Source organism: Mus musculus, chromosome 10 (assembly GCF_000001635.26).
Source record: "Mus musculus strain C57BL/6J chromosome 10, GRCm38.p6 C57BL/6J".
Taxonomy (NCBI): domain Eukaryota; kingdom Metazoa; phylum Chordata; class Mammalia; order Rodentia; family Muridae; genus Mus; species Mus musculus.
Genome location: NC_000076.6, coordinates 61,280,446 through 61,306,408, shown reverse-complemented (window position 1 = coordinate 61,306,408; position 25,963 = coordinate 61,280,446). Strand labels below are relative to the sequence as shown.

Genomic DNA, 25,963 nt, shown 5'->3' with positions numbered 1-25,963 from the left:
TGAGAAAGGAAACGGGTAAGAACAGTGGTTCCCACAGGCTTCTAGACCCTTCTGATCTTCCTGCTTGCTGGGGATTTACAGTTGCTGCAACATCAGAGATTGGGGTTTGGGTTTCTGGGTCTTATCCATACCTCACCGTTTATTTTGCTGGGACTTTCAAACCCATCAGGGTTTTTGTGGTTCCTCTGAGCCCCTCTGACTAAATACAGCCCTGCACAGCCATGCCCTTCCACAGCTCTGATGCTGCCACAAATATTGCCTGTACCCTGTGGTCTTGCTCTGGGATATCAGATGCTGATATGCTGGCTGAGCCGGCTGAACTGAGCGGCTCTCGGACCACTTTGTTAGAACCGCTGCTTCCTCAAGATGTGAAGTAGAGGAGAACTTATCAACCCGTGCAGATGGATTCTCTAGGAGACTGAGTCTTCCAGATCGGCAGCCCTGGGCTGGCTATACCCTGCACACAAACACCCAGACACTGACATACATACACATGCACACACATACACATGCACACATAGACACACACAGACAGAAACACATATACACACATGCATACACACACATGCTCATAGACACACACATACACACAAATATACACACAAGCTCACATGCACACAGTCTCCTTTCTCTCTTTTCTCTGTCTTTCTGTCTGTCTGTCTGTCTGTCTGTCTTGACTGTGTCTGCTTAGGATTTTATTTCTGTGGAGCGGAATCCAGGTTGGGGCTCCTGGTTGCTTTAAGAAGGGGCAGGAGCGATGGCTCAGTGGTTAGGAGCACTTGCTGCTCTCCAGGAAAACCCAGGTTTGGTTCCCAGCATCCACATGCTGATTCACAACCATCTGCAGCTCCAGTTCTAGAGGATTCCATGCCTTTTCTGACTTCCTCGGGTACCAGGCACACACACACACACACACACACACACACACACACACACACAGATGTGTTGGCTAAACACTCATACACATAAAATAAAAATAAATCTTGAGAAGAGGTGAGAAGGGGCTGGAGATGGCTCAGTGGATTTAGGTGCTTGCTGTCAAGTCTCACGACTTGAGTTACATCCCTGTAGTTGATAATCAGAATCCACATGATGGGTGGAGACAACTGACTTCTGCATGTTATCCTTTGACTTCCATGTCTGTGCTATGGTATATATATGTACATGTATGTGCATGCACTTATATACATACATATACATACACACATACATATACACATACATATACATGCACACATACATATACACATACATATACACATACATATACATACAAATATACAAATGCAAGCACATATATACATATACACATACATACACGCATACCTATACATACTTGCATATATACACGTATACATACACACACATACATAACACATATATACATACATACATACATATACACATATATACACACATACATATATACACATATATATCTATACACAAATGAACACACACCTACCTACCTACATACATATATATGGATACATATACACACATACATGCATATACACTACATATACATACATACATACATACACACATACATATATACAATACATACATATACACATAGATAAATAAATAAATAAATGTAAATAAAAGAAGTGAGAAGACCCTGTGTCCTGGGCTCAAATTTCCCAAGTAAAGCTGCAGTCACTTCAGAATGCCACTGCCAGTTCACCAAAGTCCCCACCATTCCACATTGTCTTTCAGCCGGAAACCAAATGCCTATCATTATTTATTGCCACATTTATGCTACTGTTTCTTGACTCAGAGCGTAAGGGATTGCAGTCCCACATTACTAGCAGAATTAGAAAAAGTAGTTCACTTACAGTAACAGTTCACTTACAGACTGGCCATTTTATAAAACTGGGTTGTTGAACATAAAAATCTATCTCTGGAGCATCATTTGTCCCCTTTTCTCTGTCACCAGGCCACCAGCATGCTTACCATTACATCATATTTATAGCCCTCTGTCAAGCCATGTGCTTGGTGACACAGGCCTTCACTCATCAGGAGCAGAATGAGGGACAAAAGGTACCCAGGAATCGGGACCCAGGAATTGTCTCTAACAGATGATCTTGCTATGCCAGGGAGAAGGGATTTAAAGCTGGGTGGAGACCGTCTGGCCTTCCGCTGGGCTCCTGGCCCATGTTTACGCTTCGTGGCAGTAGTTGCCAAGCTTTCGGGCATTGCAGGGCTGAGGCAGTGTGGAAGGGAAAGTCAGGGATGCTCTATTGTAAAAACTCAGCCACTCTAGTGGCCTCTCTATGCATAGTAAGCCATTGCAGATCCCCAGGGAGAAGCCAGTTGAACATTCCAGTTTTGTTGTTTGCTTTTTTTTTTTGAGACCCTGTAGACCCAGGCTGGCCTCGAACTCATAGATATCCACCTGTCTCTGCCTCCCAAATGCTGGGATTAAAGGCGTGTGCTACTACACCCAGCTCTCAGGCATGTTATTGTTGTTATTATGTTACCACACAGCCCCACTGCGGTTTCCTGGAGGATCTCCCAGAAGCCCCTGGGGGGCATACTCCAGGCAGGTCCCTCCAGTGAGATGGGGCAGACACTTGGCATGGTAGGAGAATTTCACCCTGCCGTGGTTTAGCTCACATGTCACCTCATGGAAACCAGAGTGGGGAGACCTGTCACAAGAACCAAGAAGGTCATCATCCCAGCCGTAGTCGGCATCCCAGACCTGCACCCTGAGGGGTCCCCCTGTGGACAGGAGCACATTCTCAAAGTCCATCTTGTCAGTCCACCGGGGATTGTTATTGTTCCACACGACACCGGTCCTGAACTCCTGGCCACCAAAGAAGACCTTTAGGTAGGCATCAGTAGCTGTGGTGTAGTCTCCCCACAGATGTTCTGCCCGGAAATTGCTTACCACCAAATGGGCCAAGCCCCTCTGTCGTGGGCAGCAGTCCTGGTTGGTGACCTTTGAATCCTGGCACTCACACTGGCATGAATCATGGCTACTCTTATGCTGGCCTGACCTGCAGGGCCTGCTACAGTTCTGCCACCGGGCTCTGCTCATTATATAATGGCTGATAGCCTGTCTCAGAGCCTCCCGCTTCGGGTTCTGTTCTTCCAGTAATGTGTGCAGGGGCTCCAGGCTGTAGTCCACCAGACCAGGGTTGCTGGGCAGTGAGGCTGTCCAGGTTGAGAACTGCTCTGGTGTAGCTTGGTTCCCGAAGAGCAGATCATGCGTGGAGTCCAGAGGGCCACCAAGTACTTCGACGTGACGCTCACGGTAGGTCTGGTGGAAAGAGGTGGCCATTTTGTGCTGTTTCTTCTTCTCCTCACAAGCTTTGTATTCACTGGAGACGCTGGCTTGGGCACCGATGCTGACCTGGGCCTCCACGTTCAGGCAGTCTCCTACCTCATCAGCTGTGAGCCCATTCAGGGTCAGCTGACAGGTACGCAGGGCTGTAAGGACCGAGATGCGGCCACCGAGGTCCACAGCCGTGATAAAGTGCGTGCCATAGGAGGAGATGAGCCTGTGGTAAGCATGCTCTGTGGAGCTGTTAAAGTTGCGGGGGAGGGCTCTGAGCGCCTTTTTGAAGTCAAGGTGGAGTGGAGGTTTTTGTACCAGGCGAAAACTGTGGAGAGGACAGAGCATTAGAGGAGCAGAGTGGGTGGCATTACCGTGATTTAATAGCACCTCCAAGACCCCTCTCCTGCATATATACACACAGACATGAAAGTTCACCGGGGCTAGCTGGGAAAAACAAAGGGGTTAGCAAGAATTGGGACAAAAAAAGATTGTGATCAAATATATACATGTAGTGAAACCCATTGTCAAATTTTAGAATTTATATATGCTATCTAAAAGTGTAAAGTATGTGGGTGGGGAGTAGGGAGTAAAGCTTGGTGCTAAGCCTGTCAACCCAAGTTCGATCCCCAGAATCCACTTAGTAGAAGCAGAAGAAAAGATGCCCACAGTTGTCCTCTGATCTCCTCACACTTGCTCTGACACACAGATAACACAGACACATGCTGAAAAAAAATACATAAAAAAGTAAAGAAATATTTTTTAGATGCCAGGTGGGGATTGCACATGCCTTTAATCCCATCACGCAGGAGGTAGAGGCAGGCAGATTTCTGAGTTCAAGGCCAGCCTGGTCTACAGAGGGAGTTCCAGGACAGCCAGGAATACACAGAGAAACCTCCAAAAAACCCTTTTTATTTTTATTTTTTTTATTTTTTATTTTTTAAAGTCTGAGAAACTAGTGCAGGCTACGTGGAGTCACTGTGTATCCATGCAGCAAGGAGGGAGGACACGACCAGGTTTCCTGTCTCTGTCCCTACCCAGGAAGAATCCATGGGAGGTTGGCAATGCCTGGGACAGAGGGTTTAGGTGCTCACTGCTTGTATTTAAATGTCACCAAGCTAGGGCTCAGGAACAATTTTGCATCCATCTCCCTTTCCTCTGGATGTAAGTGCTCATGCATAGAGGAGGTCTAGCATGGATAGATGATAGATAGATAGATGGCTAGATAGATGCATAGATAACTGATACAGAGATAGATGATAGAGATAGATAGATAGATAGATAGATAGATAGATAGATAGATGATAGATACAGAGATAGTTATATAATAGGTACATGGATACAGAGAGAGATACCTACCTACCTAGCTACATACATACATACATACATACATACATACATACATACATAGTTATATAATAGATACATAAATACAGATATAGATAGATAAATACATATATGCAAACATATATATAGTTACATAGGTACATAGATACATAGATAAATACATAGTTACATAGATAAACAGATACAAAGGTAATATACTTATAGATAGATAGATAGATAGATAGATACATACATACATACATACATGCATAGATGATAGATAGGTAGAAAGATATAGATAGATAGATAGATAGATAGATGATAGATAGACAGACAGACAGACAGACAGACAGGGCTGTAGGGTCTGGCATCTAAAGACCAGTGTCACAGTTAGTTTTCATTGTGAACTTGATACAACTTAAAATTACTTGGGAGAGTGTCTTGGGGAGGAATTTTCTAGATCAAATCAGCTTGTGGTCTTGCCTGTAGAGGATTGTCTTGATTGCCTTAATTGATGTGGGCAGACTCAGCCTGAAAGTGGGTAGTACCATTTCCTGTTTCGGGCCCAAGACTGTCTAACGATAGAGAAGGTTAGCTGAGCTCAACTCAGCATGAATGCCTTCATTTTCCCCTGCTCTTGACTGTGGGTATGGTGTGACCAGCTGTGTCCCATCAAGCCATGATGGACTGTAACCCGGAAATGTGACTGAAATAAGCTCTCTCTCCTTAGCTGCCTTTTGGTCAGGACATTTTATTGCAGCAACAGAAATTAATCTAGAGCAGAGATTCTTTTTTGGGTTTTTTGTTGTTGTTGTTTTGTTTGTTTGTTTGGTTTTTGGTTTTTCAAGACAGGGTTTCTCTGTGTAGCCCTGGCTGTCCTGGAACTCACTTTATAGACCAGGCTGGCCTCAAACTCAGAAATCTGCCTGCCTCTGCCTCCCGAGTGCTAGGATTAAAGGCGTGCACCACCACGCCCGGCTAGAGCAGAGATTCTTAACCTGTGGGTCAAGACCTCCACAGGGGTCGCATGTCAGATGGCCTGGATATCAGATATTTACATTATGGTTCATAGCAGTAGCAAAATTAAGATTCTAAAGTAGCAACAAAATCATTTTATGGTTGGAGTCACCACATTAGGAACTGTATTAGAGGGTCACAGCATTAGGAAGGCTGAGAACTACTGACTCTAGAGAGATCAGGATTTGGTGTCTTCCTGAGAAACAGTAGGTAAACTTCACGCCACTATTCCAGAGCTCCTAAACCCCTTAGATTGTCCCACTATTCTTCCAGTTCCTTTCTCCCATGCCTCTCTCCTCTTACCTGTACATGCGACACTCTACTGTGTCGCTATTAAAGTTGTACTGGTCCTGATAGGTCTTCTCAGCTGCAAAATTGGCTACCTTGGAGTGGGAGCCAGCCACGGAGGCGCGCATGTTTGCCTCTGGCCTAGGGTTCACATCCAGCCCCACACGCCAGTCGTTATTGATATTAGCAGCTGCCTCCCGGGCCACACCCTCCGTGGAGTGGACCTTGGCTGCGGCCACATTACGCTGGCAGTGTGAGCTGTGAGGCCGCCAGTGGGTGATTGCCACAGGTAGGCGCTGTGTGGCGTCTCTCATTAGGGAGTTTTTACAGAGGGTGCAGGTGCGGTCAGGCCTCAGGAACCTCTGTGTGTTCACTGGGAAGGAGCCGGAGCGGCGGAGGGTAGTCACATCCATGCCTTCCCCAGCCATCCATACACCTGGCACGAACTTGTGCTTCTGCTTGCATTCTGACCGAGTGGCAGTGTAGCAGGGAGCAGGGACAGGTCGTGGCAGCAGCAGGAAAAGGCCCAGGAGGAACAGGCACGTGGCCATGATGCTGCAGGCACAGTAGTCATAAACTCTGGAAAGCTGTGGGAACAGGGATGAAGGATGCTGACCTCTCACGACTGGGGAACATCAGGAGAGAGTGAACTTCTCTTTAGTTATTCATGCCAGAGCTGGACTGGCTTCGTCCACTGTACAGAGAAATCCAGAGGGATTTAAACATATAGCTCAGAGTCGCACAGCCAAGAGGAACCCTGTGCTGAGATTTTATTATCTCAGACCTAGCAGGAATCGAGATTGAAGGCTGTGACCCTGGACACAGCATCTGTAATAGGTTTCGGCTCTGGAGATGTGTCATTTTCCACCCAGAGTGGGACACTTTTCCTACCTGATTCCCCTCCCCGGTTCTGGGATGAAGGGATATATCCTTCATCCCCCAGAGTCTTACGCACTGTAGGCAAGTGTTCCACCACTGAGCCACACCCTACTCCTCATCTACCTATCATCTATCTATCAATCATCTATCTATCTATCTATCTATCTATCTATCTATCTATCTACCTATCTATCATCTATCTGTCTATCTATCATCTATCTGTCTGTCTATCTATCTATCTATCTATCTATCTGTCTGTCTGTCTATCTATCATCTATCTGTCTATCTACCTATCTATCTATCATCTATCTGTCTATCTATCATCTATCTATCTGTCTGTCTGTCTGTCTATCTATCTATCTGTCTGTCTGTCTGTCTGTCTATCTATCTTGAGACAAGGTATCATTGCTCAGGATAGCTTTGAAGTGATTCTGTTGCCAAGCCTTGAACATGTGGAGGAGCTACGATCTCAATCCTGTGGCACCAGGCATAGCTCCGAGCTGATTCTTACTTAATCTCCATCTCTAATTCCAGCAGTGACTTCTGCCTCTCCCTTTCAGATGCTAGGAGACAGTGAGCTCCCTGCATATCCCCCGTGGCTGCTCTGAGCCTCCTGCAAGGGCATCAGCCTCAACTCTACAATGGACAAAGGCTGTCCTGTATCTGTGCTGTTGGCTCTAGTGTGGGGGACCTTTAAGTGCGCCCTTGCAAGCCCTTTTGCTCACTGCTCAGGTTTTCTGTCTTGACATTCCCTGCCGAATACTTCACACTATGGCAGGACAGGTATCTACCTGTCGCCTGCTAGTGGGCAGCAATTCATTGATCTTCCTTGCCACAGGGTCCCAGTTTTTGAATCTCCCTCTATCTCCTCTCTGTCTCAGCGTTTCTCCACCTGTGGATTGCAGCCATAGGAAAACACACATTTCTGATGGTCCTGGGAACCCCCAACCATAAATTTATTTTCATGACTTCATGACTGTAATTTTGCTATCTTGCGTTTTCTAAGACCATCCATTGGAAATAGGTGGGTTTTTTTCCCCCAGTGGACACAACCCACGGATGGAGAACTGGCTCCTTCTAAGACCCTCAGAGGTGTTTGTTTGTTTGTTTGTTTGTTTTTCTCCTCTCCCTGAAGGGTCTTAAGTGAGGGAGTGGGGTGAGCAGAGGTCTTCCTCATATCTAGCTGCAGCCTTCCATGTTCTACCTAAAGCAGTGAGCTGGAGGCAGAATTCAGGTGATGTGTGAGGCTGGGAGATAAACAAGCTGGGGAGAATCCTGTCAAGCTTTCTGGTCAACCTGCTTAAGAGACCAACACATTGGTGACTTTGATCAATGGACATCAGTCCCCTTCTGGCCTTCATTATATTGTCAGGGAGTTTATTTACAGATCTTGGATTCTTCCTCCTTTTCCCTCCCCTCCCTTTCCTTCCTCTCCTGTCCTCTCCCCTCACCTCCCCTTCCTTACACCTTTCGAGATGGGGTTTACCCCGTTCCCTGATGGTATAGTCATATATGTGCTCCATACTTGGCTCATTTCCATTCTTTACGAACTCTAACTGCCAAAACTTCTGGAAATAGTCTTGGAAACTGTGGACAGTTGTCACTGACACATGAACCCCCGAGTTGTCACCAACCCAATGAAGGAATGAGGGATGAGCTTGAAGGCTGGCTACTAGCATTTCTGGTTCCTCCTGGCTATACCTTCCAACTCTCTTTCCCCAGGGTATCTCAACCTCCCTGCTTCCTACCCTTCCTCCTCCTTACCTGAAGTCCCACCAAGACGCCACTGAAGCCCAGGGGGACACCTGCGTTGTCAATGGAGGCTTTTAAAATGCTGCGATCTATCCCCAGGCAGGCCCACCCTGGCCAACGTCATATCATTACTACTTCCTGCCCTGCCCCCAGAGTGTGGTCACAGGTTCCCACCAGCACCCACCCTGTTGTCACCTCCTCATCCGGCTTGTGACAGCCTTCAGGAAGTCAGCTGTGAAGGCCAGGGGCTCATCTGCCAAGCAGAGCAGCAGTTGGGGTGCGGGACTCTGGTGTGGACCAGCAGGCCAACTGACTGCTCCCTGCTTCTGAGTTGAGTGTTTGGGATGGGATGCGCTGTCAGGAAGAGTTGCTGAAGAGTGGCCTGGGCTTGAGTGGCTGGGCAAGGGGTTTCAGCCGCTTCACATCTCAGCTCCTCATTCAAAAGTGTGGCTAATCACAGTGTCCCATGAGAGGGGACATGAAGACATGGTGCAGTGCTTAGGACTAGACACGATCTTTACTCATTCTCAATACATGTGACTGTTCCCTCCTCCCTGGGAGTGGGGAGAGATACTCAAAGCTGGTACCCACTTCCTGTCCATACCTACATCCCAGCTGAACCTCAGGTTTGAGCAGGCTAGTACTGTGGAAAGACAGTTGGCCACTCTGTTCTGCCTGAGGTTACTGTGGGAGGTTTCCATGGGCAGAGTGACTCATGGATACCTACTGGGGGCTTAAAAAAAAAAATTGTGCTGGTTATGAGGTGGGTAAAACCATGCAGGGTGGGGGTAGTTCTCAACACCCCTAAGTGAGTACATGATGGGAATAAGTAGCCACAGACCCCAGGCCACATGGTCACATCTCACCCGGGCTTGTGCCACCTTTCTCAGAACCCGGCCTCCTCTTCTGTTACTGCAGAAACTGCAGTTGCCCTGTGGCCCCACGTTGGCACTCTGCCTGGGTGGTCTGACTGCGATGCCAAAGCTCAGAGACATTCAGTCCTTAGCCATGCTGGAAGAACAAGGTACAGGCTGCAGAAACCTGCAAAAAGCCTTCGGGAAAAGAGTCGAGAATCTAAACAGGCTCCAGTCCCGCTACATCAGAAACACACTTTTAACAGCTTTTTTTTTTAAAGCTCCTTTGTAGTCCTGAATTTGATGTATGAAGTCAGAGGGAGGAGCCTGGGGATGTAGCTCAGGGTATCACACTTGCCTAGCATATGAAAGGCCCTGCATTTCACATTCAGTACTATAATCAGTGTCCCAATTCTTGTCGAGATCACCACCATCAACACCATTATATCAACATGATCATTATCACATTGACGGCCAGCATCACCATCATCCGACCCATCTTCCTCACTTCACCAGTATCTTCACCATCATCAGATCGTTGACATTGCCATCCCATAGTACCGGCACCTCTATCACTATCAGATTATCATCACCTGGCATCATCACTATCGCCATCTCCATCACCTCCCCCTTGCACCATAATCATGAGGAAACCTTTGTCTTCTCAAGATCCTTTCTAGCAGGGGCTGGAGAGATGGCTTGGGGGTTAGGAACACTAACTGATCCTTCAGAGGACCTGACTTCGATTCTCACATGGCAGCTCACACCTGTCTGTAACTCTAGTCTCAGACCTTCTGACACCCTCACACAGATATACATGCAGGCAAAGCACCAATCAACATAAAATAAGAATAAGTTGGGCTGGAGAGACAGCTCAGTGGTTAAGAGCACTGACTGATCTTCCAGAGGTCCTGAGTTCAATTCCCAGCAACCACATGGTGACTCACAACCATCTGTGATGGGATCTGATATCCTCTTTGGTGTGCCTGAAGATAGCAACAGTATACTCACATAAATAAAATAAATAAATCTTTAAAAAATGGAAACATATTCGAGATTAATTTATTTATTCAAAATAAATAAATTAATTAAATAAATTTGCTTTAAAAAAAAGCATTTGACCTCACAGTTTTTGCTATGTTCAGAGGGCTGTCCATCCACCACCAGAGCTGACTTTAGAATATTTCTACCACTCTCAAAAAGAAACCATGTGCTCACTGGTAGCCATATCTCATTTCCCCTTAACACTAACCTGGTTTATGTCTCTGGATTTTCCTATTTTCCTTACCTTCCTGCCTATGTTTGATACAGACTAGGGTTATCTGGGAAGATGAACCTCAGTTAAGAAAATGCCTCCATTGGGTTTCTTATAGACAGATCTGAGTGCTTTCTCTCAGTTCATGATCAGTATGGGAGGGCACAGCCCACTTGTGGGGCTGACACCCATGGGCAGGTGGTCCTGAGTTGTAGTAGAAAATCAGGCTGAACAAGCCACAAGGAGCAAGCCAGTAAGCAGCATTCCTCCATGGTCTCTGCTTCAGCGCCTGCTGCCAGGCTCCTTCCTCTCTAAGAAATGTGACTCTGGATATGTAAGCCTTTCCTTCCCAAGGCACTTTGGCCGTGGTCTTTTTATCAGAGCCGTAGAAACCTAACTAAAACATTTATTTTCACATAAATGAAATCACACAATATGATTGTTTCTGTCTGCCTTTTTCTTTTTTTTTTTTTTTTTTTTTTTGACCAGTAGTTTTAAGGCTCATGAATGTTGTAGCATGCGTCAGCTTTTCTATGGCTGGGTAGTATATGATCATGTGGGCATACCGCATTTGTTTATATATGTGCCAGTTGATGGTCATTTCTGTACAAATTTCTTTATGTGAATATATGTCATCATTCCATTTGGCTTACAGCTAGGAGTGGAATTGCAGGGTTATGTGGTAACTTCCATTTGATGGATGGATGGATGGATGGATTGACTGATTGATTGATTGAGACAAGCAAGGTCTCACTATGTAGTCCTGGCTGTCCTGGAACTTGCTTTGTAGACCAGGATGGACTCAAACTCACAGAGATCCTCCAGCCTCTGCCTCCCAAGCACTGGGACTAAAGTGTGTGCGCCATCACCACCCAGCTCCATTTCACTCTTGTTGGAACTGTTTTCCCAAGTGGCTGGGATGAAATCAGCAAGTAGTTAATCAGTGCTGCACAAAGGGACAAGGGACATCTCAGGTCCATTACCCACGGTGCACACAGTGGTCTGGGGACATCTCAGGTCCATTACCCACGGTGCACACAGTGGTCTGGGGTCTGAACCTTCTAGGAGGAACAGCCGGGTTGCCAGGAACCAAAATCTTAATTCCTTTGAGGTTCTGTTCCAGCATCAGGCTGGCCTTGCCAGGTCTGTCCCTGGGCGAGGACCTGGACAGAGTACTCCTTTTCTTCTTCCATCTGTTTCTCCTTCCACCTGTTTCTCCTTCCATCCTTTTCTTCTCCCATCCGTTTCTCTGAGGAATCCTTGGAAACAGCCCGCCTCCCAACACATGGTTGGCAAATATTTCTATTCTGAGTCATCTTTTCGTCAGCTTCTTTCCCGTCTTCTCGTCCTCCCTCCTTTGCTTTTTGCAGTACTAGGAGTCGAAGCCGGAGCTTCTCACAGCCTGGGCAACAGCTCTTCCCCAAGCTATGTCCTCAGCCTCCCTCCTCATTGGTCTTTCTTTCCTTTATACAAATTTGTGAGGCTACAGGTACTATATGCACACAGTGCACAGACATACAGGCAGGCAAAACATCCATATATATAAAAGCAGGAAAAGAATGCAAGTGTAATTTTTTTGAGATTTAAAATTTTTTAAAAAATTCTTTCTTATTTATTTTTCTTTCATATATTACATTCCGACTCCAGTTTCCCCTCCCTCCCCTTCCCTCATTCGCCCATTCCCCCTACTTTCTCTTTCCTCCCTCCCAGATTCACCCCCCCCCATCACTTCCCCTTAAAAAAGAGCAGGGATATCAACCAAATACTGCATAACAAGCTATAAGCATTCTCACATCAAGGCTGGGCCAGGCAAACCCAGTAGGGGGAAAAGGGTCCCAAAGGCAGGCAATAGAATTGGAGACAGTCCCCATTCCCACTGTTAGGAGTTCCATAAGACCACTAAGTTACTTGCTATATGCATACGTCGAGAACCTAAGTCACACCCATACAGGCTCTGTGATCTCTCTGAGCCCACTTGAGTCCCAGTCGGTTGATTCTGGGTCCTTCCTGTTTTGTGATGTTCTTTTTTTTTTTTTTTTTTTTAATTTTTTTTTTGAAAGATTTATTTATTTATTTATTTATTATATGTAAGTACACTGTAGCTGTCTTCAGACACCCCAGAAGAGGGTATCAGATTTCGTTACGGATGGTTGTGAGCCACCATGTGGTTGCTGGGATTTGAACTCGGGACCTTCGGAAGAGCAGTCGGCGCTCTTAACCACTGAGCCATCTCGCCAGCCCTAATTTTTTTTATTAGGTATTTTCCTCGTTTACATTTTCAATGCTATCCCAAAGGTCCCCCATACCCACCCCCCCAACCCCCTACCCACCCACTCCCCCTTTTTGGCCCTGGCGTTCCCCTGTACTGGGGCATATAAAGTTTGCAAGTCCAATGGGCCTCTCTTTGCAGTGATGGCCGACTAGGCCATCTTTTGATTCATATGCAGCTAGAGACAAGAGCTCCGGGGTACTGGTTAGTTCATATTGTTGTTCCACCTATAGGGTTGCAGATCCCTTTAGCTCCTTGGGTACTTTCTCTAGCTCCTCCATTGGGGGCCGTGTGACCCATCCAATAGCTGACTGTGAGCATCCACTTCTGTGTTTGCTAGGCCCCGGCATAGTCTCACAAGAGAGAGCTATATCTGGGTCCTTTCAGCAAAATCTTGCTAGTGTATGCAATGGTGCCAGCATTTGGAAGCTGATCATGGGATGGATCCCTGCATATAGCAATCACTAGATGGTCCATCCTTTTGTCACAGCTCCAAATTTTGTCTCTCTGTGATGTTCTTGATCCCTCTTTTCTTCCTTGGAAAGACTCCCAAGCTCCACCTAATGTTTGGCTGTGGAACTCAGCATCTGAGCCAGGCGGTGGTGGTGCACACCTTTCATCCCAGCACATGGGAAAGAGAGACAGGTGGATCTCTGAGTTCGAGGCCAGCCTGGAACTACATAGTAAGTTCCAGGACAGCCAGGGCTACAGAGAAACCCTGTATTGAAGAACTAATAAATAAATGAGTGAATGAATGAATGAATAAATACATAAACAAAATAAATTTAAAAGTTATATGTATGGGTGTCTTGCTTTTATGTGTCTTTGTACCATCTACAAGCAATGGCTATAGGAGCCAGAAATATGGCATCAGATCCCCTGGAACTGGAGTTACAGGCGTGAGCTGCCATGTGTGTGCTGGGAATGGAACCCAGGTCCTCTGGGAGAGAGACCAGTGATCTTAACCCCTGGGCCATCTTTCCAGCTCCTAAACTGTCTTTGAACTCATAGCTCAGACAAGCCTTGTACTTGAGGTCCTCCTGCTTTAGATTCATGAGTAGCTGGGATTACAGGTCTGCATCATCAGGACCATTTGTTTGTTTGTTTGTTTCTTGATGATCCTCTCACCTTTTTTTTTTTTTTTTTTTTTTTTAGTTTTTCCAGACAGGGTTTCTCTGTGTAGCCCTGGCTGTCCTGGAACTCACTCTGTAGACCAGGCTGGCCTCGAACTCAGAAATCTGCCTGCCTCTGCCTCCCGTGTGCTGGGATTAAAGGCGTGCGCCACCACTGCCTGGCTTGATGATGTCCTTTTAAGATAAAGATGTGTTCGATTTTGACAAAGTACAATTTATTACTTTTCTTCTGTTGCTAATAGTTTTGATGTTCTGGCTCTCAAAGACCCAAGGTCATGCAAAGCCTTCTGACCACTTTACAGTCCAGCTCTTACACAAGAGCTCTGGTCTCTTAGAGGTAACTTGTGTGTTAGAAAGATGCTCATCTCTGTACCTTTATACACGGTTGACCAAGTGTGTGTGTGTGTGTGTGTGTGTGTGTGTGTGTGTGTGTGTGTGTGTGAGAGAGAGAGAGAGAGAGAGAGAGAGAGAGAGAGAGAGAGAGAGAGAGAATTACTCTTGATTAAACAAAGAGAAAAACAAACAAAACCCCTGAGATACTAACTATGATCTGAAGGTTTGTGTCCCTCCAAAGTTCACGCTAAAACTTACTTCCCAATTCGGTAGTGGTCAGTAGTGGGACTGTAGGAGGAATACAGGATTAGAGTTCTGAAAGGGCTTTTGAGGGGTTTGATGTGTTCTTTTGCCCTTCCAGTCTCTGTATGTGTAAAGACACTGTGGCAATGTGCTTTCTACAAAACAAAGAGAAAAACCCTTACCAGGCACTGACTCTTAGATGTTCCTCCAGTCTAAGTAACTGTGGGAAAGAAATGGCATTATTTATAAATTACCCACTTGCTACAGTTTCCCAGAATCCATGAGTTAAAAGTATAGTCTTCAAAGTCATATGCTAATGGTATTTCGGGGCAGAGCTTTTGGGGATAAATAGAATTCAATAAGATCATCAAGGTGGGACCCTGCCCCCCCCCCATAATGGCATCAACATCTTTGGAAGAAAATTGAGGCAAGGCTGAGAACGTGTTCAGTGGGTGGAGCTCTCTCCTAACATACACAAAGGCGGAAGTCCAACACTACATAACAGTCACAGATTAGCCATAATCCCAGAATTTGGGAGGTAGAGGCAGGAGGACTCTTCAAGGTCATCTTCAGATAGATAGTACATTCAAGGCCAGTGTGGTCTATGTGTCTAAACGAGGGAGAAAGGGAGAGATCAGACAACTGAAGTTCTGTGCCTTGCTATGGGACACCCTCTACCAGATAATGTCTCAGCAAAGAAAAAAAAAAAGGCATTCATGGATGCCAACACCATGGCTTTAGAACAGTGAGCCGAGTGAACCTCCGTTCTTTATAAATTACCTGATGTCAGGTATTGTGCTATAGCAATGGAGAAAAAGGCCTAAGACACCAGTCAGAGTCTTCTGTCACAGCATCAGGAATAGGCTAAGGTAGTGTCTATAGAGAATGGGTAAGGGAATGCCTGAGCCTGCTTACAGCTTTTTATAGATACACAGGAGTAAATTGCAGCCATGAAGAGTAACAATGTATCCCTTTCACAAACTCCATCTGAAAAGCTCCAGTGCCGGTAGTTGTGGTTTACCATGTAGTTCTTTCTGGCTCCTTTTCTGTCCAGGGCTGTGAAGCTTAGATGCCCTTTCTCTTCCTTTCACTATGCAACCCACACTTCTGCTCTGTCTCCCTGGCTCCTGTAGAGAAGTTAGATATTCATTTCCCCCTTTCTGCTTCCTAGAGAAGCCCAAGGCTCTGTTTTTACAAGCGAGTCCAGACTTTCAATAGTTACAACACAATGTGGCTTTCTTTTCTTTTCTTCCCTTTCTTTCCTTTCTTTTCTCCTCTCTCCCTCTCTCCCTCTCCCCCTCCCTCTCCATTCCCCCCTCTCCCTCTCCCTGTCCCTCTCTCTCTCCCCCTCTCTTCCTCTCTTCCTCTCTTTCTCTCTTTCTTTACTTTTGCTTTCTTTTCATTTTCCCCCGGTATCAGTTTTGGCAAATGACATTTCTTGTAGAAAATTTCAGACTTGTGACCTTGAAGTTATTTATAGTATGGTACCTTCTATCTTTAAAACAGAGCTGTCTGAGTTTGCTAGGATGCTATTTTATTTTATTTTTAGAAGGAGTCTCACTGTGTAGCCCTGACTGGCCTGAACCTGGCTTTGCAGAACAGGCTGGCCTCAGACTGGCATAGATCACCTGCCTCTGTGTCCAAGTGCTAAGACTAAGGATGTGTGCCGTTATACTGGCTTGATCTTTTTTTTTTAAAGGATTTTTTCCCTGAAGATTTTTAGATATTGTGAGACATTTTTAAAGACCCTATTCTTGGATTATTGATCACCTTTGTGTATTTTTTATTTTGTTAATTTTTTCCTATCTTTTTCACTTTTTCTCTTTTTCTCTATTATTTAGGCTTCTGTTGTTCCTTTTCCTAACTTTCTTTTCTGATAAACTCATTAATTTTCAGTCTTCTTTTAGGAAACACCAAGGCTACTAAACTACCATTCCTTACGTATGTTTTAATTAATTAGTTAACTAATTTTATGAGTATAGGTGTTTTGTCTGAACGCATGTACTCACATATGTTCCTGGCACCCATGGAGATGAGAAGAAGGCATCAGATCCCCTGGACCTGGAGTTACAGACAGTTGTGAACCACCATGTGGATGCGGGACTGAAGCCAGATCCTCTAGGAGAGCCAAGCAATCAGTACTCTTAACCTCTGAGCCATCACTCCAGCTCTGCGACTGTATTTCTTTTAAACCGTGTCTCTTGAGGTTTTGCATGTGGTCTTTTCATTATGGCCTTGATGTCTCCTCTCTCTGTCTGTCTGTTGTCTGTCTGTCTGTCTCTTTCTCTCTCACACATATACATACCTCAAATGTAATTTAAAAAGAATATATAGGGACTGCCGAGATGGCTCCGCAGTTAAGAGCACTAGCTACTCTTCCAGAGGACCTGGGTTCAATTCCCAGCACCCACATGACAACTCTCAACCATCTGTAACTCCAGTTCTAGGGGATCTGACACCCTCACACATGCCATATATGTACGCAAAACACCAATGCATGAAGAATAAAAATAGATACATCATTTAAAAAGAGTATGTAGGAGCAGAGGTGGAGTTGAGCACTTATACCACCAAATAGGAAAACTTGTTACAGAGATGCATCCACTGGGTGTCAGCATCAGGAGGGAAAGATGGCCTTGTCACCAGGACTCTGTCACACACGTTGCTGACATAGAATGACTAATGAAGTTGGGATACCCACAGAAGAAAGACACGGATCTGAAACTCACTATCACCTGTATTGAAAAATTCCAAGTTTCCAGAAGATAACATAAGCCATTCCCTTTACAATGTTGGTAAATCAAAGACTAATTAAACAGAATATTTAAAAAAAAGATTTATTTTATTTTGGTGTGTGTCTGTGTTTATGTGTGTGCATGTATGTGTATGTATGTGTGTATAAGTGTGTGTATGAGTGTGTGAGTGTGTGTATGTGTGTGAGAGTGTATATATGTGAATATATATGAGTGTCTGTGAGTGTGTGCATACCAGTGTGCGCATGTGTGCGCATGTGTGTGCATGGGTGACTGTGGAGATCAGAAGAGGGTATCAGATCCCCTGGTGTTGGAGTTACAGGCAGTTGTGAGCTGCCAGACATGGGTTATGAACCCCTGCAAGAACAGAAAGCAACTTTAAATGCCGAGCTACTGCTCCAGCCTCCTAATCAAGCTTTTAAAAAAGATCTTCATATAAAAGGAAAACGGTTAGCTTGGATCTTATGAAAAGTAAGAAATGTTCATGAGAAGATTCTGAGAGAGAAGCAACCAGCCTTTGAACTGAATTTAAACCCTGAACTAAGATACCAGAGACAATGGCTTGAGGGCAAATCATCACAGCATCAGGACAGGGTTTTCCTGGTTCTGCCATAAGGGCACCCAGAGGCTGATGAAGTTGTAAGGAAAGGATCTTAGGCTACATCTTGATGGGTAACAGAACATGATGTCATTCAAAGAGCACTTGTGCTTCAGGCACACAAAACACTGGAGTCACAGGCTCATGGAGGCGTGTACCAAGATGCCAGAAAGCTGCATATGTATCAGAAGATGACCTAGTTGGCCATCAGTGGAAAGAGAGGCCCATTGGTCTTGCAAACTTTATATGCCTCAGTACAGGGGAACGCCAGGGCCAAGAAGTGGGAGTGGGGGGGGGGAGGGGGAGGGGAGGGGGAACTTTTGGGGTAGCATTGGAAATGTAAATGAAGAAAATACCTAATTAAAAAAAAAGTTTAAAAAAAAAGATGCCAGAAAGCCAGAGAGACTGGATTATGTGTACTGTCTTAGTTAGGGTTTTCCTGCTGTGAACAGACACCATGACCAAGGCAACTCTTACAAAGGACAACATTTAATTGGGGCTGGTTTACAGGTTCAGAGGTTCAGTCCATTATCATCAAGGTAGGAACATGGCAGCATCCAGGCAGGCATGGTGCAGGAGGAGCTGAGAGTTCTCCATCTTCATCTGAAGGTTGCTAGCAGAATACTGAGTTCCTGGCAGCTAGGATGAGGGTCTTAAAGCCCACAGTGACACACCTACTTCAACAGGGCCAGACCTTCTAATAGTGCCACTCCCTGGGCCGAGCATATACAAACCATCACACGTACCATGCTCTGATTCCTTGAATGAATCACCTGAGTAGACTGTGTATGGAACCATGAAGAGGAAGCCTGAGTAGCTGTCGTGTCTCCAGGATATTGTAGACTGTGGTACATCTGCCAGGGACAGCTGCAGGGACTGAGTAGAGCCAGTTTAAGGCAGAGCGTATGGAGACCAGGTTCAGAGTGTCATAGATTAAGTTTAAATTTTCTGTAAGCTCATGTGTTTGAACCCTTCATCCCTGGCTGGTGGCACTGATGCGGGAGACTTTTTTAACTACTGGAAGTAAGTTCTAGCTGGCAGTCGTAAAACTGTAGGGTCACAGCTAGCATGTTAGGGGAGTCTGATTCTGCCTGGCACAATGTGAGGAGCTCTATCCACATCCCTGCTGCCATGCAGTCCTGCCACTCCTTCCTGGCCTTCAAACTGTGAGCCCATTTCTCCCTTAATACACCACTCTTGGGTTATCAGTCTGTGTCCTGGGCGGCTCCTGTCTCTGCCACAGCCTATCAGATGTCCTGCTCTATTCTCGAACCCACCCATTAAGCACAGCCTATCCCTAATCAGCCACTGCTAACCATTCCCATTTGCCTAAAAGAAATGGGAGCAGAGAGAAGCAAGACCCAGGCATCTAAAGTCTCCTTGGGGGAGATGGGGAAAAGAAAGCACAATTGGTTGGTGGTGAGAAGTTAAGAATAAGAATTCCCCCCACCCCACCCCACCCCTGCTAATGAAGCTGTCAGGTAGGAGATGGGATGGAAGCCACCTGCTCACATGTCACTTTCCTCCCCTCCCCTCCCTTGTTTCCTTTGAAGACAGGGACTCACTATGTAGCCCTGGCTAGCATGGATCTTTCAGAGATCCACCTGCTTCATCCTCTGTGTGCTGGGATTAAGGAGGTGAACGGCTGCAGGGAGCCACCCCATCTGTTCTTTACTCTTTCACAAGCAGACACGGGGCGGTGGACGAACACAGTAGACTTGTAGAGCATAAAGCTGAAAAGCTCATTCAGAGCTCATGGGGATCGGTTCATTGCTTGCAGCAAGTAAAGATTGCACCGGGTTATTTACAGAGCCAGGCCCCTGGGAAGAAAGGGAAATACCAGGGATTCTATACATGTTCATGTAAGAGAGCAAATACTGGGGCGGGCAGACTTCTGAGCATGCTCAGTTTAAAGTCCCAGAGGTCCATGTTCCAACAGGAGAGATGGCTGACACATTCCTGGGCGTGCTCGGTTGCAAGCCCTAGACCATGTGTTCAGAAAGGAACTATGGCAGCTATGAATGTCTCTGGGCATGCTCAGTTCTGTACTCGAGTAGCCAAGTTTATTTCAGGTTGCCTAAAAAGAATGAGTCACAGTGACTTTAATGACCTTGGCGGTTCCTTGTAAGTTTTTCCAAAGAGTCTTTAGCTGAAACGAAAAAGACTTTCCCAGCCATTGAAAGGGTAGTAGCTCACTCCCCTCAAGTCAGCGGAGGAGTTTGCCTCCATTAGCAGTGAACACCAGAGCTGATGGAGAGAGAGTTCAGGACTGTCCAGACTGAGCCGGAGTGGTCAGAGGGCTGCTGAACCCCAAAGCAGGGTGACACCCCTCCCCAGAGATCCTTCACCAGATCTCAATTACAGACATTTCATCCTGAGACTCGAAACCCAAACTGGATCTTAGGTCCGGTTTTGTGAGCACTTACAACATGCACCTTTTGCTACATGAGACAGTCTCCAGGAATGGAAATGTGTGAGTCTTCTTTCCTCACCTGGTCAGTGCGAAGCGTGAGATCATGGGCTACTTGGCCCGCAGAGAGACAACATCTCTAGCTGCTCCCTGGTCAATGGCGCTGGATACCCTACCCATCTATTTTGGAAAACTCAGTTGAGGTCAGCTCTTCTGAGCCAGAGGAAGCTTCTCTTGGCCATTTGCGGTGGTCTGAGGGACTGCTTAGCTCAGGCTGCTAGCTTTGCCTCTTGCAACATACAAGCTAGAGGTCAGTTTTTAGCTCCATCCAGATTTGGGTCTTCACGTTGTACCTCGATGCTCCGGTGCACTTGGCTCTCCGAGGACCTCATCTTTCTGAGGCTCTGTGCAGAGAGCTCCACCCAAGGGCCTGCTCAGCTCCACTGATCTGAAAGTAGCCAGCTGGTGACTGAGTCAGGGGCCCCGGGAGGAACTTATGACCCGGTTCCCTCCCCACCGCTTCCCAGCTTCCCAATGCTGACTTGGCTAAATGACTTGGAGATCTTGCCAGAAAAGCAGCCCTGAGGCCTGGCAGCCAAACACTGGGGCTGCTGGAGGGCTCAGCTAGGCTCAGCTGCTTGGACTTATTTAAAAAGCAACGACACCATGGCTGCTGGGTGACTAATAGTGGCCGCTCCAGCGGGTGTCGTGTTAGCTCTCAGGGAAGCCAATGGATTACTTACCCGGAGTTCTTAAGGCTCTTCCCTGGAGGCTGAGAGCACTGATCACCTTCCAGCCTGACTGTTGGGCCCACTTCTGACTGGCACTGGTCCATGGTCACCTCTGAAATCCAACTGCTGTGTAGTCCAGATCAGGTATGGCGCTAGACCATGATGAAATTCTCTCCATGCAGGGTGGAGAAGCTCACAGTTTGATGAGGAATGGCAGGTTGAATGCCTGTAAATCTGACAGGAGTGTGGAGATAGTGGCGTTTGGAGTCTGAGGAGTCCTCTCCAAGTCCTAACACTGCCACTGGCTAGCTGTGGACCCTTACATTGGGTCTGTAAGCTTATTCAGACCTCAGGTGGCCTTGTTTCTGAAATGAGGACACCATCTTTGTCACCATGGAAAAGACAGCACATTTTTCTTGAATTATTTATTTATTTAATGTGTATGAGAACACTGCAGCTGTCTTCAGACACCCCAGAAGAGGGCATCAGATCCCATTACAGATTGCTATGAGCCATCATGTGGTTGCTGGGAATTGAACTCAGGACCTCTGGAAGAGCAAGCATCCAGTGCTCTTAACCATGGAGCTGTGTCTCCAGCCCCCAGCCTTGAACTCTCAGTCCTCCTGCCTCTGTCTCCCAAGTGCTGGGATCACAGGCACCCGGCCCAGCTGAGCCCAGGCTCTTACAGCAACCTTCACTTCCAGCAAACATTATCATTGTTATAATGCTTATTATAATCGATGTTCTTGCTGCTGTGACAAATGTCTGCCAAGAAGCAATTCCCAGGAGGAAGGTCTTATTGGTTCACAGTTTGAGGGCCATGTTCATCGTATCAGGGAACGAAAGGAGAGGGAACATGGAACACCAAGCCCATTTTGCACATCATTGGGGACCAGGAAGCAGGATAAGACAGGAAGTGAGCAGGGCTATAGACCCATAGTCAGCCCTGTAGGGATTCCCTTTCTACACCTAGCTTCTAACTCCTTAAAGGTCCCGAATCCTCCCAAAATAATGTCACCAGCTGGAGACCAAATGTTCAAAAACACAAAACTGCAAAGGACATCTTACATTGAAGTCATGCCACAGGTCTCTCCTGGGAACCTTCTTTCTCAAGTCTGGGGCCACCAGCAGTCACACTGGTGGCTTTCTTGGGAATGTGGTTGGGTAGCCCTGCCATTGGCCTGGCCTTCGCAGCCCTACCCTAGTGCAGATGGAGTTGTTTTCTATTCTAACCTAATTAATTTTCATACCCAAGTAGCACTGAGTTCTAAGTCTCTGGGAATTTCTCAGCGCCACCCCCGCCCTGCCCAGCCTGCTCTCCCAGTGAGGAGGTCTGTCCAGGGGGCAGGGCTTTGCAATGTGGTACATGTTTATTGAGAGCCTCGTGTATGCCAAAGTCTGATGAGACAGAATGTGAACAAAGAATCGGCTGTGTCCTAAGAATGTATAGGAGATGGGGTGGAGGGATGGCTCAGTGTGTAAAGGAGCTTGCTGCTAAGACTGAAGACCTGAGTTCAATCTCCAGGACCGACATTGTGCATAGAAAAAGAGATCTGACTCCTGCAAGCTGTCCTTTGTCCCCTGACCTCCACATATGTACTGTGGTACCCTCCCACCCCATATATGAAGACCTGTAAAATAATAATGATATAATAACAAATATGTAATAATATAAAATAATAGAATATTGTAGGAAGCCGCCCTCACATTCGCCGTTACAAGATGGCTCTGACATCCTGTGTTCTAAGTGGTAAACAAATAATCTGCGCATGTGCCAAGGGTAGTTCTCCACCCCATGTGCTCTGCCTTCCCCGTGACGACAACTCGGCCGATGGGCTGCAGCCAATCAGGGAGTGACACGTCCTAGGCGGAGGATAATTCTCCTTAAAAGGGACGGGGTTTCGCCATTCTCTCTCTTGCTCTTGCTCTCTGGCTCCTAAAGATGTAAGCAATAGAGCTCTTGCTCTCTTGCTCTCTGGCTCCTGAAGATGTAAGCAATAAAGCTTTGCCGCAGAAGATTCCGGTTTGTTGCGTTCTTCCTGGCCGGTCGCGTGAACGCGTGTAAGAGAATATATTTATAATAATATAAAAATATAATAGTAATAAAAACTAAAATAATAAATAAAAGAGGAAGGGGCCTGGGGATAGTACAGTGCTTACTTAGTGTGGCAAAGCTCAGGGCAATTTCTGCAGGGGAAAAAAGAAAAGAAAATGGTAATAAAGAAACATATACCAGCCAGGCGTGGTGGTGCAGGCCTTTAATTCCAGCATTTGGGAGGCAGAGGCAGGCGAATTTCTGAGTTCGAGGCCAGCCTGGTCTACAGAGTGAGTTCCAGGACAGCCAAGGCTACACAGAGAAACCCTGCTGTCTCTAAAACCAAAAAAAAAAAAAAAAAAAGAAAAAAAAGAAAAAGAAAAAAAGAAAAGAAACATATACCAAAGAAACAGCAACAAGAAAACAAACCAGAGCCAGGTGGTGGCAGCTGCGGATGCCTTTAATCCCAGCACTTGGGAGGCAGAGGCAGGCAGATTTCTGTGTTCGAGGCCAGCCTGGTCTACAAAGTGAGTTCCAGGACAGCCAGGCCTATACAGAGAAACCCTGTCTCGAAAAACAAAACAAGAAAAGGAAACAAACCAGAAGTGTGTAAGAGAGTTGTATGTGGTATTGTTTTGACTGTAGTTCCAGCTTCCCAGGAAGCTGAGGCAGGAGGATGTCAGGAAGAGCCCAGGAGTCTCCAAGGCAGCCTAGACAAGAAGGAAAGAGGGAAGAAAAGCATAAGAAATTTGGCTTCGACCTAGGCAAGCTCTGCTTATCCCAGTCTGTTATCCTAGGCTGAGCTAGCAAGAGTTTAAAAATTCAAGGCCAACCTGGGCTGCACAGGGAGACCCTGTCTCAATAAATCAGACAAAACCAAGAGCTTGGAGAGGTATATGTCTCTACAGACCACAATAGGAATGTTGTAACATTCAGTGTTCTTAAGAAACAAAGTAGCAATCACTCAGACCCATCAACTGTTCCGAAAGCTCAGGGAGGGTTCAGTCTGAATGACGGGACATAGAGATGAAATGAGACCTCTGGTTTGCAGGCTAAGAGGATGCACAGTTTAGTACAGGGAGGGGCTGGAGAGATGGCTCAGGCGTTAAGAGCACTCAGTGCTCTTCCAATGGACCCAGGTTTGATTCCTAGAACCCACAAAAGTGGCTTACAAATGTGTGTAACTCTAGGTGATCCAATGCCCTCTTTTTTAACGCATAGACACCCACGCAAGCAAAACAACCGTACAACTGTACGCATAAGAATAAAATGTTCAATACAAGGAGCCCAAGCTAGCAGCAGAAAGCAGAAGGAGCATGAAATGCCATGCTGTAGGGAGAGTGGGGTGAGGTCTGTGCCTGGGAGGACTTCCTAGGGCCTCTGGAAGGACTTCCGAGGCCTCTGAAGGAGAACTCTTGGTCATGGGAAAAGGCATCTCAGGGGACTGCACCATGGCTCTCAGGGGTGACCTTATTCACCCACTGCTGCCCCCAAGGATGCAGAGGCTGGAGGGACAGCCCATCACTACCCAGCTGCTTAGAAGCAATCTTGACTAGAACTTGACCTCCTCATTCCTAGCAGGATTTTTCCTTGCTGGGAAAATGCTGAGTACCACACCCAAGGCTACTAGGTTTCATACACAAGGCTATCTATCAGCCTCTTGCTATGTCCCAAGCAGGAACACATTCAAGTCATCCAAACTGCCGGTCTATTATGTAAATGAGGAGCAGAGTGGACCCCTGCCCTCTTTCATGGATAGGATTTGGGTAAAGGTGCTTGCCCCTTAAAAGATATATAGGTAACAACTCAGAAACTCTGACATTTTGAGATGAGGTTTGCAAATGCTTTGACCAAACTGAAAGCAAGAATTTCCAGGTCTCTGTGTGACTCAGCTTGACAGGGGCAGGTCATCCTGGAAATGACCAAATGTCACCTCTAGCCTGGCTGCCTCTGAGTGGCTGCCACAAGGAGGGCTTCTCAGTCATTCGGGGCTTTCGGTTTCTAAGACTAGAGAGGAAGCCGTGACCCCAGTGTCATTCCATCGGATGGGTTCTGCTCCCTGGTCCTCACAGAGTTTCAGGACAGACTGCTGGTCGACCTCTACTCTGTTTTTCCCTCCCCTTTCCCCTCTCTCCCTTTTTCTTTATTTAAAAATAAATAAATAAATTGATTTATTTATACAAAATCTCTCTGTTTAGCCCTGGTCAGCCTGGTCTAGATAGCAAGTTCCTGGCCTTGAACTCACAGAGACCAGCCTGCCTTTGCTTCCTGAGCACTGATATTAAACATGTATGCCATTCAACATGGCCACCGTCCTTTCTTGACAGACAGCTGGTGGGATTTCTAGTTTCATTGCCCAAAGCTCTGGGTTCCATGCCAGCACCTCATAAAATGGACATGGTGGTACACTCCAATAATCCCAGGATTCGGGAGGTGGAGGCAGGAAGATCAGAAGTTCAAAGTTATCCTTGGTTACATAATATGTTCAAGGCTTGTCTGGGCTGTGAGACCCTATTCCAAACAAAACAAAAGAAGTAGATACTTTTAGGTCAAGGTCTGTGGCTATAGCTTCTAGCAAGAGGGCTTCAACTCCTACATGGCAAAATCAAGACAAGCGTGTGTGTGTGTGTGTGTGTGTGTGTGTGTGTGTGTGTGTGTGTGTATACACGTGCACAAGCATGCGCTCACGCACACGGGTGCTAACAGGGAGAATGTAAACAATGATTTCTAAGGAATTATTGTTGCTATTGTTGGGTGTGCCAAACACATGGTACTTTTTGGTTTTGTTTTGCTTTGTTATTGTGTTC

At 46.3% G+C, this 25,963-nt stretch overlaps 1 protein-coding gene across 2 annotated transcripts; it reads right to left on the bottom strand.

Annotated features, from left to right (window-relative positions):
- Positions 1-1,724: 1,724 nt before the first annotated feature.
- On the bottom strand, positions 1,725-8,658 carry Prf1 (perforin 1 (pore forming protein)). Of its 2 annotated transcripts, none has more exons than XM_006513370.4 (3): positions 8,555-8,658; positions 5,927-6,605; positions 1,725-3,608 (listed from the first exon to the last, which is right to left on the bottom strand). In XM_006513370.4, exons 2-3 carry the CDS (start codon positions 6,460-6,462, stop codon positions 2,480-2,482), a joined length of 1,665 nt encoding a protein of 554 aa, XP_006513433.1. In that variant the 5' UTR covers positions 6,463-6,605; positions 8,555-8,658; the 3' UTR covers positions 1,725-2,479. The 2 variants fall into 2 exon arrangements, with proteins under 2 accessions (XP_006513433.1, NP_035203.3); NM_011073.3 differs by having other exon boundaries at positions 2,146-3,608; positions 5,927-6,498; positions 8,555-8,573.
- Positions 8,659-25,963: the final 17,305 nt, after the last annotated feature.